The sequence below is a fragment of the Erpetoichthys calabaricus genome, chromosome 4 (assembly GCF_900747795.2).
Source record: "Erpetoichthys calabaricus chromosome 4, fErpCal1.3, whole genome shotgun sequence".
NCBI lineage: Eukaryota > Metazoa > Chordata > Cladistia > Polypteriformes > Polypteridae > Erpetoichthys > Erpetoichthys calabaricus.
The window spans coordinates 289,601,072-289,615,001 of record NC_041397.2 but is presented as its reverse complement, the minus strand read 5'-3'; the positions used below and the strand labels follow the sequence as shown (position 1 = coordinate 289,615,001).

The 13,930-nt window shown below is 41.1% G+C and overlaps 1 protein-coding gene across 1 annotated transcript in view; it reads left to right on the top strand.

Annotated features, from left to right (window-relative positions):
• LOC127527571 (E3 ubiquitin-protein ligase SH3RF3-like) overlaps positions 1-13,930 on the top strand; it is a 154,760-nt gene that overhangs the window by 124,272 nt on the left and 16,558 nt on the right. The window contains exon 7 of the mRNA XM_051926672.1: positions 2,362-2,705. Coding sequence (XP_051782632.1) covers positions 2,362-2,705 — 344 coding nt within the window. The remainder of the gene's footprint in view (positions 1-2,361; positions 2,706-13,930) is intronic.

Sequence of the window (13,930 nt, the reverse complement as noted above, 5' to 3'; positions counted from 1 at the left end):
TGCTAGGAGGAGAGAGGAAAGTCCTTTTGGTGTTGAGTACCTTTGGTTTCATTGACTGACTTATTGCAGAGACGCGATGTGTAGAGTAAGGCAAGTAAGAAGGGTGCTCACCGTCTTCAGGGTGCCAAGTAGAATTCTACGGAATGTTCTATGCAGGATTTTGGTCTCACCTCTCCACTTTATCATCTGTTGGCTTCCTCTTTTTCCATCCTCATCGTTCACATCATGTGATCTACCTTATTGTCAGTGGCATAAAGGAGTGTTGAGTTTTGGGTTTACACTTCCACTTTCAAACTGTAATTGTGTAAATCAAGGATAAACTGTTGTAAGAAGGGATGAACTGCCAAGACTCAAGCATTAATTATTCTGTAAATGAATTTCAGCAGAATGAGAAAAATATAATAATTAAAGTCAATCTTGTGCCATGGATACACCGAGCACCCAGTGACAAAATCCAAAAAAGAGCCACTGCTAAGGGCAGAATAATAGAAAATAACTCGTAAATCTTTCAAAGCTGACTGTCATCAGTCACAATAAACTTTGTGAAATATGTTTTTCTGTTGTATGTTTTTGCTGCTTCCTCATACAATTTCATGTATATTTTATCCCATGCTGACTTGTTCTAGACATGTGCTGTTCAGTCTTTTCCTTTGTAATTTCTTCCATTCATTTTACTGTGATTCATGGTAAGATTACTGGCCTGTCATTACTTCAGTCACCCTAATCACCTTTGTATTTATTTGGATAACAATTGCTAGCTTCAGATCTTTAGTAATGTCCCCAGTGCTCAATGATTTGAGAAAAAATTGTGTCAAGGGTTTACATGTACACTAACTCCTCTTTAAATACTCGAGGATAAATGTAATCGAGTCCTGATGATTTGTTAGGTTGCAGTTTATTTAATCTAAGCAGCACTTCCCTCTCTATAGTTTCCAAATTAATGAGAATTTGCTTGACTCCTTGTAAGATCAGACAAAAGTGAAATTGTTTTATCATATGTTTTTAAAGTTAAAAGCACTGAAATGTAAAGTGCATCACTCAGATCCTGGTAACCCTGTGCTTTAAGGTCCTGTACTTCATCCCCTACAACCCCACTGCCTAATCTAACCTGTGTGACAAAACATAGTCTAGCTTCTACTTGAGTGTCTGGCTTCGACCTACACCAGGCAAAATGTGCTTCACTCTCAAAGTTCATAAATTCATTCCATAATGTCCCAAAACACACTCAAAATGGTAGGTAGGGAGGAAGGGGGATGACCATCATCTCTTGGTTAGTATACAGCAAGGCCACAAGAAATTCTTATACAGGAGGATTTATTAAATGAAAATTAAAACATACCACAAAAGGTTCAAAACATAATATTTTTAAAAAGGACTTGCCTAAAGGGTGATTCAAAGCAACATGTTCAAATCGAAATCCACAAGATTAAACCAAGAAACAGTAGCAAAAGTTTGAGAATGAGACCAAAAATACAAAGAAGAAAGCAATACTCACATGAACTACTAACATCCACTGGAGTGCATTCAAATAAACCACAAAGGGACATCATTTCTGAGCCCGCCTCTATTAGCTTGGCACAGCCCCTTAATGGTGATGGAGAGGTAGCCCCACCTCTTGGGGATCCACACACAAAGATATATGGAACATCAGAGAACAGGATAACATACTGTACATAGGAACTAATTAATTAATATGTAATTAGACAGATAATATATGAGAGAGCAGAGCAATATTATCAGAAATTATTGAGTACAATGAACAATAATGAAAAAATGACAAACAAAGAAGACAGAAAAAAGCCATGGCCATGACACTATCTATCTATCTATCTATCTATCTATCTATCTATCTATCTATCTATCTATCTATCTATCTATCTATCTATCTATCTATCTATCTATCTATCTATCTATCTATCTATCTATCTATCTATCTATCTATCTATCTATCTATCTATCTATCATACAGAGCCTTTCATATTATGTCTGCGTAATATATAGTGCCTTTCAAATCTATCTATATCTGCATGTAAGTAAGTGAAAATTCTGATTGAGAATCTGTGTTGCAACTCCTTATACATCTGTGACCTTAAGTAAGTTATTGCTGTAATAGACTTTGACATCTGCGATCCTGAAGCTGGATTAGACAGGGCTCGCAACAAAGGGATTACTTTCCAAATTTGTTTTCAGTTTGGTGTCTCTATTAATAGTTTGCCATATTATAAAATGCTACTCTTTTGTTTTCCTGTGAAGTGTATGTATGTATTCTTCCGACCAATTAATAAAAAAGGTATTGCTGTTTGGTTGTGGCATCTGAGAACTGTTGAATTTATTCTATTAATTTCACTTTTTTGTGTATAGAAAGAAAAGAAAGGGGTTCTTCTGAAGCTGTTATCAGGAGCATCTGCTAAAAAGAAGTCTCGTTCTCCACCATCAGTCTCTCCAACACATGAACCCTCACCTCAGTCATCCTCAGAGTCCACTATTCAGGGGGCAATGGCACCCGAACTGCCGTCGGTCTCCAATCATGGACGAGCAGGTTCCTGTCCTATCGAAAGTGAAATGCAAGGAGCCATGGGAATGGAACCCCTGCACAGAAAGTCAGGATCCTTGGATTTAAATTTTTCGGTTTCTCCACCTGCAAGACAGCCTTGCTCTTCTCTGATTGCCATACGTCCAGAGCCGAAACCTCTTTCTCGGGAAAGGTAGGCTTTTCATTCTTGGAAAATCACATTTTATTTATTTGTTTCTTATGGCAGATAAGCCAAATGGGTGCCAAATGGGCTGTATTTCATAGGACTGGTCATAGAGACAGATATGAAAGGCACTATATACCTATCATCTATATGATGTTAGATAGATAGATAGATAGATAGATAGATAGATAGATAGATAGATAGATAGATAGATAGATAGATAGATAGATAGATAGATAGATAGATAGATAGATAGGTGGATGGATGGATGGATGGATGGATGGATGGATGGATGGATGGATGGATGGACGGACGAACGGACGGACACTGTAGATAGTGTCTAGACATTAAAGGGACTTGATAATAGGTAGATATGAAAGGCATTGTAAAAACGATAGATTGTTATGGTGTGGGGTACAGTGGGCTCATCAAAGGCGTCTTGGGCTCCTGTCTGTTTCATTATTTATCAGGCAAGGTGGCTTCTTCTTGTGGCTTCTCCTACCTCCCCTGTATAGACGATGCAGAAATCTTCGCTGTCCTTTCCCTCTCACAAATTTCAGCCCAGATCTCCTACTGTCTCTCTTTCTCTCCATCATTGCTGATTGCTCATCACCTAAAATGTAACCTTACAAAGTAAGATATCCTGTCTCTAAGCGTTGCTGTAGACCCTTTCACCATTAGTCACAGTCAGAAATCTTGGCATGACTCTGGACTCCTCACTTTCATTCCTTGAATATGTTTCTTGAGTGACTCAATCATATCGCTTCTTTGTTCATAACATTCAGAGGATTCGACCCTTCCTCACTAATTATGCCACACAACTGTTTGTTCAGGCAGTGGTTCTCTCTCAGTTGAACTATTACAATTGTCTCCTAGAGGGGGACTTCCTTCAACTGCTACCTGACCTCTTCATCTCCTCCAGAACACAGATGCCCACTGTTGTTCTGTGTTCCTTGTTTCACTCCTACTACTCCTCTGCTTTGGTTTCTTCACTTGCTTCTGGTTTCTACAACAATCAAATTCAAAACTACTATTCTCTGAATGGTTCTGCTCCTCAAACTCTCCAGTCTTTAATCCCACCATGTGTCCCTCCAAGAAGTCTCAGTTCTGCCTCTGCCTGTCTGCTGACTATTCCTCTTCTCGCCAGATGTCTCCAAGACTGGACATTGCTTCTCTGTTCTTCATCCAATACTGTGGGAAAATCTTCTTTTGTCTCTTTGAAGTGCTCCCAGTTTACTCATGATTAGACATCTTTTGAAGACGCACCTTTTCGTGAAATATTTTGGAACTGCTTGGTGTGTCTTCTACAGGATGGCTGCTGTTGTACTGACCAGGTCCTGGTGTTGATCTTAGCCCAGCTGCAGACATCATTACTGTAGTAGTACTTCTACTCAATCTTTCTCAATTTTTTATCTTGTTCACTGTTGCTTTTGATGCTTGCACTATAACTTGCTTTGTAAGTTGCTTTGGATAAAGGCATCTGTTAAATAAATAAATAAATAGATAGATTAATTGATAATAATAATAATAATAGTGTAAGGCCCAATCATCAGGCCAGGCTATCATTTGAAACAGTACAGCAGCTTGTCATCTGTAACTTATTCATCAGTTACAATAAAGAAACTCCCAGCAAAAACTAGAAAATGGGAAAAACATTGTGACATAATAAAACTTAACGTACTGTACAGCTTTCTTACAGCTGCAGCTATTTAATTCAGTGCAGAGTGAGAAGGGGCTGAAGTCTCTCCTAACAGCATAGGGCACCAACCCACTGCACGGCCCCACCTCATTCGACTGGAGGACAGATCACGATTCATTGCTGTCTAATGATAACTAGGATGTCTCCTACTACCAGATAAGATTATTTAAATGACAAGGCCTTCAAAGCTGATGTCTTCACTCGTTTGCTGGGTGAATGAGGCACGTCGCTAACCACTGGATGGCCGACCATCCAGAACAGGCTTCATTTAAAGACGCGCTGAAGTCGATTAGCCCAAATTAGCATTCACCAAATCATTTCTTGCCTCATTAAGTATCCGCAGCCCAAAATGCAGCTGTCTTCAGTATTTATTACCAAGATGGCCTTATTTGGTCTGAGTTCTTTTTTTTTTCTTTTTCCCTTCTTCACTGATTTTGATGTGTAAATATTTATCTTCGCTCGGCAAATTATTTTTGATGTTTATGAACATATGCTTAATGAAATCAAAAACAATTTCACAAAGTTCATTTTTTGTCAGATATTAACATTTTACATAAATTAACTCTTGGCACAGGTGGGATGATTTCAGCTAAATCCTTTTTTTTAGTTTCTAACAAACAGTTACAGGATAAATTTGGTATTTTTGAAGTCAAAGTTATTTCTTCACATTCGTTAAATACCAGTAACGGTGCACTACATGATAATGTGCAGTGAATACACCTGACTTGAGCATTCCTAGTTTTCATTCTCTTTCTCTGTACGTTTAGCATTCATTTGCTCAGAGGTTGATGCACTTGCTGCTTCCTGAGCAACTCTTCTTTCTTCCACTCCAGCAGCCCGCTTCTTCTCTTCTTTCATCGGCATCTTTTCACATTAAAACTGATTAAGTCAGTTTTTGTGATAGATAGATAGATAGATAGATAGATAGATAGATAGATAGATAGATAGATAGATAGATAGATAGATAGATAGATAGATAGATAGATAGATAGATAGATAGATAGATAGATAGATAGATAGATAGATAGATAGATAGATAGATAGATAGATAGATAGATAGATACTTTATTAATCCGAAGGTGTTGCAATTACTTAGTACGTTTTCTTTAATTTTTCACTTTAGCTGGCACTTAAGTGTTCAATCTGCCTCAAGAATGATTTAAGGTATGAAGAGGTAGGGGAAGTGACGGCGAAGGTGGTAGGGATGAGAACGGCACCTGTATGCATGCGACGCACGCATGAGTTGATTATACAATAAAATAAAATAAAAATGAAAAGAGGAATAACCTTGGAGGTCAATCATCACCCTGAAAGCGAACAGTAGACATCATGTAGTATATGTGTGCCAAATTTCAGGTCAATAGTTCAAACGGTTTGCAAGCTATAGGTTATTTAAAATCCTGGACAGACAAACGGACAGCCACGGTAGTGTATTATATAAGATATTTATTTGCCACATTAAATTATATTCTAAAATTAGGCATTTTTTTTTTTACAAACTTTACAGGTACCCTGTCTGTTTTTGCAGCGTACAATATAGCTTAAGGGTACATGGGTTCATTGGTGAGTGGAAAAGCCTTAAAAAGTACTGAATTATGTCTACTTTGAAGCAGACAGGGTTTCGATTTAAGAAAACATGCCTTTTGTGGTTATGGGGAATTCTTGTGATAACCTAAAGAAGCTAGAAATATTTATTTTATCACAGGATTTTGGAACTTTTTGTTTGTGGGGATTAAGAATACATTTCCTGTTCGCTTGTCTGTTCATGGCTGCCATTGTGGACGGAGTTTACATGTAAATAAGAAGTTGATCAGCGTTAAACCAAACACATTTGAAACTGTTTATAAAGCAATTTTGTCTTTTGAGAAGATGATTTGAAAATGTGCATATCCAGGATGTAAACAAAAATGTGAAAAACAAAGCATTTAGAGTTTCCATCGGCTCCCTTGTAGTAATCACGATACCTTAAAGTTATGGCTTGTGATGCTTAGGAAGGATGTGAACACTCAAATGGAAAACCTACTGAAAGCAGACCTGCAAGTTTGTAATACTCGTTTCTCCATGGATGACTATATACAGCGAAAGAGAAACAAAATGTGTTCCTGATTGTCTATCATTGAAGCCAACAGCCATTCCAAACATATTTAAGGTGAGCCTTTCCACTGCAGCTGCAAGTGAAGTGGTCCTGAAATGTAAAGCTGTAGAATATTAACAATGGAAATGTTGTTTCCTAGCAGACTAAATACTGTAGAGTAGCTCTTCTATAGGACGGCAAGGTAGGAAAGTCGTTCCTGGGGCTACTTTACGGATCTAGCATCATGGGTTTGAATCATGTGGCTGGTCCGTGTCCTTATGGAGTGCGCGTGTTCTCCCAGACTTAGCGGAGTGTTCTCTCTAACGCCTGTACAAAGCCATAAAGATCATCTGAAATGGAAGTTCCAGGTTAGCATGAATGGGATTGTGCATGGATCTATCTATGTGTGTCAGTTGTTTCTGTGATTTCTTGCCTTTCACACAGTGCCACGGAGAAAGAGACAATCGATGAGATGATGACTAGTGACAGTTTTTTTTTCAAATAATAATAATAATACATTTTATTTATATAGCGCCTTTCCCATGCTCACAAATCTCACAAATAGTTTGGTTACTTTTTTTTATTCCTTTCTAAAGTGACGTGGATGCACTGTTTTACAATATTTGTGCAATCCCAAGAGGCATATTAATATCTTGCCTTGAAAAATGGACATATTTGTTTAAGTTTTCATTTTTGGACCCTGATACCCTTATGTCCCATTGTAAACTTCAAGAAACGACAAGTTATTTTTAAAATGTATAAAAAATCTAGAACACAATTTTATATGACAAATTACTATATAAATTGATTGTGAAGAAATAACTTTGACTTGAAAAATATTAAATGTTCCATTAAGACATGTTGAAATATGCTGACACTTTGAGCTACTTTTGTATGAAAATGTGCTCTATAAATAGAATGTTGTTGTTGTTGTTGTTGACATGGCAGGGATGACCTCAGCCCCCCAAGAAGGCACTCACAGACTTCAGAACTGACAGCTTTAGACTCATACAGACTCATTTAAGATGGAGCAATGAGCGTCCAGCAATAGGCACCTTTTTCTTTTATTATAACTAGCCAACCCGCGGCGTAGCATACGCCGCATAATCATGTATTGATGGGTGAACACTCCCATGAAAAACACAGTTGTCCAAATGGGGTTGGTTTTGAGGGTACAACTGTAGGTGAATGAAAAGATGTAACTCTGGAGAGGGCAACATACAATACAGTGTGTTACACGCTGCATACAGCGATTCACACCTGCGACAAACAAATCGTTTTACACGCTGCATACAGAGATTCACACCCGCGACAAATATGATTCTTCTTAGATGGTGCTGTCACGTCCACCCTTGCACTCGAAGCATACTCACTGCCTGGTCATGTGCCCGCTCGCAAGAAGTGGTTCTTCTGCTGGTCCTGGGCTATAATAATCATAAAAAAACAAAGAAACATAACACATTTATATGATTAAAATGTATTATTATTAAGTTTGGGAAACGAGTGGAAACCATTCAGTCCATCAGGTTAATTTGTTTAGTTAATAGTTAAACTGACACTAAATCTCATTCACATTCTTCTTAAAGGTTGTCTAAATTTCCTCTTCAACGCCATGGTAGTTTGCTCATGCCCAAGGCTTTTTGCATAAAGAAGTGTTTCCTAGCTTCAGTCCTAAATTAACTTCTTCTTAATTTTCACTGGTGTCCTCAAGTAGGTGATTCTCCGATCAGCTAAAAGAATTCTTCTGAATCTACTTTATTGATGCCTTTGAGAATTTTGAAGACCTGGATTAGGTCTCCATGCATTCTTCTTTGCTCAAGATGGAACAGGTTTAATTCTCTGAATCTGTTGGAATACGACATGTCCTTAAGTCCTGAGATGCCCCTGGTTGCTTTCCTCTGTGCAGCTTCAAGTGCTGCTATGTCTTTCTTGTAGTGTGGAGACCAGAACTGCACACAACTCAACCTCTGCTCCTTAGGGACAAGCTGACAGAGATGGGAGTAGATTCATACCTGGGAGCATGGATCGTGGACTATCTTACAGACAGACCAGTATGTGCGTCTCGGGAACTGTAGGTCTGACATTGTGGTCAGCAGCATAGGAGCGCAGCAGGGGACTGTACTTTCTCCAATCCTGTTCAGCCTATATACATCTGACTTCCAATGCAACTCGGAGTCCTACCACGTGCAAATGTTCGCTGACGACACTGCTACCGTGGACTGCATCAGGAGTGGGCAGGAGGAGAAGTATAAGAACCTAATCCAGGACTTTGTTAAATGGTGCAATTCAAACCACCTACAACTGAACACCAGCAAAACCAAGGAGCTAGTGGTGGATTTTAGGAGGCCCAGGCCCCTCATAGACCCCGTGATCATCAGAGGTGACTGTGTGCAGTTGGTGCAGACCTATAAATACCTGGGAGTGCAGCTGGATGATAAATTGGACTGGACTGCCAATACTGATGCTCTGTGTAAGAAAGGACAGAGCCGACTATACTACCTTAAAAGGCTGGCGTCCTTCAACATCTGCAATAAGATGCTGCAGCTGTTCTACTAGACGGTTGTGGCGATAGCCCTCTTCTACACGGTGGTGTGCTGGGAAGGCAGCATAAAGAACAGGGATGCCTCACGCCTGGACAAACTGGTGAGAAAGGCAGGCTGTATTGTAGGCACGGAGCTGGACAGTTTGACATCTGTGGCAGAGCGACGGGCGCTGAGCAGGCTCCTGTCAATCATGGAGAATCCACTGCATCCACTGAACAGTGTCATCTCCAGACAGAGGAGCAGCTTCAGCGACAGACTGCTGTCAATGTCCTGCTCCACTGACAGACTGAGGAGATAGTTCCTCCCCCAAACTATGCGACTCTTCTATCTATCTATCTATCTATCTATCTATCTATCTATCTATCTATCTATCTATCTATCTATCTATCTATCTATCTATCTATCTATCTATCTATCTATCTATCTATCTATCTATCTATCTATCTATCTATCTATCTATCTATCTATCTATCTATCTATCCACCAGATGCAATATCACTAGTGCATTATGTAGTCTAATTATTATGTCCTTTGATTTATATTCAACAGTGTTTATGATACAACCTAAAATTTTATTTGCCTTTTAAATTACTTCTGCACATTACTTCATCCATCCATCCATCCATTGTCTCCCGCTTATCCGAGGTCGGGTCGCGGGGGAAGCAGCTTGAGCAGAGATGCCCAGACTTCCCTCTCCCCGGCCACTTCTTCTAGCTCTTCCGAGAGAATCCCAAGGCGTTCCCAGGCCAGTCGAGAGACATAGTCCCTCCAGCGTGTCCTGGGTCTTCCCCGGGGCCTCCTCCCGGTTGGACGTGCCCGGAACACCTCACCAGGGAGGCGTCCAGGAGGCATCCTGATCAGATGCCCGAGCCACCTCATCTGACTCCTCTCGATGCGGAGGAGCAGCGGCTCTACTCTGAGCCCCTCCCGGATGACTGAGCTTCTCACCCTATCTTTAAGGGAAAGCCCAGACACCCTGCGGAGGAAACTCATTTCAGCCGCTTGTATTCGCGATCTCGTTCTTTCGGTCACTACCCATAGCTCATGACCATAGGTGAGGGTAGGAACATAGATCGACTGGTAAATTGAGAGCTTCGCCTTGCGGCTCAGCTCCTTTTTCACCACGACAGACCGATGCAATGCCCACATTACTGTGGATGCCGCACCGATCCGCCTGTCGATCTCACGCTCCATTCTTCCCTCACTTGTGAACAAGACCCCGAGATACTTGAACTCCTCCACTTGGGGCAGGATCTCGCTACCAACCCTGAGAGGGCACTTCACCCTTTTCCGGCTGAGGACCATGGTCTCGGATTTGGAGGTGCTGATTCTCATCCCAGCCTCTTCACACTCGGCTGCGAACCGATCCAGAGAGAGCTGAAGATCATGGCCTGATGAAGCAAACAGGACAACATCATCTGCAAAAAGCAGTGACCCAATCCTGAGCCCACCAAACTGGACCCTCTCAACACCCTGGCTGCGCCTAGAAATTCTGTCCATAAAAGATATGAACAGAATCGGTGACAAAGGGCAGCCCTGGCGGAGTCCAACTCTCACTGGAAACGGGTTCGACTTACTGCCGGCAATGCGGACCAAGCTCTGGCACCAATCGTACAGGGACTGAACAGCCCTTATCAGGGGGGCTGGTACCCCATACTCTCGGAGTACCCCCCACAGGATTCCCCGAGGGACACGGTCGAATGCCTTTTCTAAGTCCACAAAACACATGTAGACTGGTTTGGAAAACATTGTGTCAACATAAGCCCCCAAGTCTTTTTCAGAGGATGCTTCCTTTAGGACAGTGTCTCCCATCTTGTATGTATAATTGACATTCCTGTTACCCATGTGTAGCACTTCAGTTTCTTTATATAGTCTGGAACTGCACAGCCATACCATGGGTGCTTCTTTGTCAACTGCTGGTCTGTCAAGATCTCAGAAGAATTGTCTATGCAGTGGCTTGCTTGTCAGAATATGAACTGATTCTTGACCTTTTGAGCAACGGTCTCCTTCAGGTACATCTTTATGATGGTCTTGGCTTCTTTCTGGATAGATTACTTTTCTAACATGATGGTCCATCACTAGCCCAGTGAACTTATCTTTTCCTAATATCATGTACTTAGGCCAATGATAGCCTAATGATAATAATTGGGAAACATTTGCAAACGGACATCTTCAGGTCTTCTCAGATGTTCTATGGGGTTTGGCTGGGCCACTCAAGCACTGTCACAAAATTATCCCAAAGCTGCCTCAGTGTTATCTTGGTGGTATGCTTCAGGTCATTGTCATGCTGAAGGGTGAATTGTCACCTCAATCGGTTAGTTGAGTGCGCTCTGGTGTCCTTCAAGGACCTCTCTGGATTTGGCTGCATTCATCCTTCTCCAAAGACCTCCATAGCATGAAGCTGCCATCAGGATGCCTCACTGTAGGGATGGCATTAGGTAGGTTCTACTCCAAGAGCCATCAGACTAGAGAATAATTTCCTACCACTCTTAGAGTCCTTTATATGCCAGGTTGCAAACTCCAGGAGTGGGAGTGGGTCACTGTACCACAAACACCTGACTAATGGAGAGCTGCTGAGCTGGTTGTCCTTCAAAGAGGTTCTTCTATCTTAGCAGAGGACCCCTGTAGCTCTGTCAGAGTGACCATTGGTTTCTTGATTTCCTCCATGACCAAGACCCTTTTTGTTCCTGGTTACTCAATTCTACCAACTCCAGGAAGAGTTCTGGTGGCTCAAAATATCTTCCATTTCATAATTATTGAGGCCACTGTACTCCTTTAGAAATAGTTTTATGCCCTCACCCTGATTGATGCCTCACCACAATTCAATCATGGTGGCCTACAGAGAGGTCCTTGGACTTCATAGCTTGGTTTTTGTCTTGATGTGCAATGTGAATTGTGGGACCTGATATTCGGAGGTGTATGCCTTTCTAAACGATGTTGAATCAATCCAGTTTTGCACAGACGGACTTCAATCAAGTTCTAGACACATCTCAGGGAGAATTAAAGCAAACAGAATACATTTGACCACAATATGGAGAGCTCCAGTAAAAGGTCTCAACGTTTACATGAAAGAGAGATTTCAGTTTTGGATTTTTTAATAAATATGCCAGCCATTCTGAAAGCATGCATTCAGTTTGTCATTATGGATCATCGAGTGTAGATTGACGGGCAAAAAGACAAATTTATTGATTTAAAATTAAATCTACAACACAATAAATTGTGAAGAAAGAGATGGGGTCTGCAGACTTTCTGAATCCACTGTATGCATCCGTTCATTTCCCAAATCTTCTCATTCCACTTCGAGGGAGCCAAGTTCCACAATATGACAAGTGGAAGTAGTGGTAGATGGCACACAAGCCCATCAAAGTGCCCAAATGCACACTCACACTGGGCCAACTGAAGTTCAACTGTCTGTCAAACCTGAGTAACTTAATGGATGTTGAAGCAAAACTGGAGCACAGCCACAACATTCATGTGTGGGAGCCAACCCCAAAGCACTGGATCATGCTGTCTTGTTTATAAGGTAATGAGCTAATTCATTAATTATTGAATAAAAATCAAGAACGCTTTTCTGAGTGAGATTTATAAATTAGTTCTTGCTTTTTGTTAAGTATTGACCATCTGCTTGTTCAAAGCAGTCCGTTTTACGATTATGTGCCTATCTCCTTGCGGCCTTCCCCCAATATTGTTTTTAATGGCATCATATGACGGGAAAGCGGGGAAGGACCTTCTGCTCCATTCTGCCTGTTCAATTGAGCAAATTATTATGTTCCCCCCCCCCCACCCCCTCAATATTTCCTCTCTGCCTCAGCTGAACTTCCTACACTAAATAATTAATTGCGATACATTTTTTTTACATTACCACAGGCGTTCATTACAAGGCTTGTGAGTTCCAGCGTGTCAAATGTTGCTTCCAAACTCATTTAGCTGACAAATTGCAAATTGCATTACGGTGAGCAGATTGGACAGACATTTAAATTGACTGTTTTCCCTGTGGCTCATGTGGACAGGAATGGGGTAGAAAAAAAAACGGAATAAAAAGTGAGTGTTAAAGACGTGCTGCTCCTGTAGGTCGTTGTTAACTGCCAAGCGTTTTCATTATGAAAATACAGCATTTAATTCCACATTGCCCACAGCTAGTTCCTCTTCTTCCATTTTAATTTGATTTTTTTTTCTTTTTTCAAATCCTAGCAAGACTGGTTTACAAGAAGTGTGGCTACTTTTTAAAATGTTTCTAAATTTCTTTGAGCTAGTGGTTTATTGCAATTGACTTTTAATTATGAACTCCCTCATCCTTGTAAGTATGTTTTGTGATGTGATGCTTTTCCTATTGTTTTCTTATTCAAAGACGTCTACAGTATGTTAAGTTAATTGTCAATGCTGGATTGAACCAAGTGGATGCGAGAGTGCTCTCCAGCTCTCCCTAGTCCTGAATTAAAATAATAATAATAATAATAATAGCACAGAGGGCGGCATGGTGGTGCAGTGGGTAGCGCTGCTGCCTCGCAGTTGGGAGATCTGGGGACCTAGGTTTTCTTCCCGGGTCCTCCCTGCGTGGAGTTTGCATGTTCTCCCCGTGTCTGCGTGGGTTTCCTCCCGGTACTCCGGTTTCCTCCCACAGTCCAAAGACATGCAGGTTAGGTGGATTGGCGATTCTAAATTGGCCCTAGTGTTTGAGCTTGGTGTGTGGGTGTGTTTGTGTGTGTCCTGCGATGGGTTGGCACCCTGCCCGGGATTGGTTCCTGCCTTGTGCCCTGTGTTGGCTGGGATTGGTTCCAGCAGACCCCCGTGACCCTGTGTTCGGATTCAGCGGGTTGGAAAATGGATGGATGGATGGATACTAGCACATTTTATTTATATAGCACCTTTCCCATACTCATGATGCTTAAGATACAAATATTGTCCGCCTAGAACGATA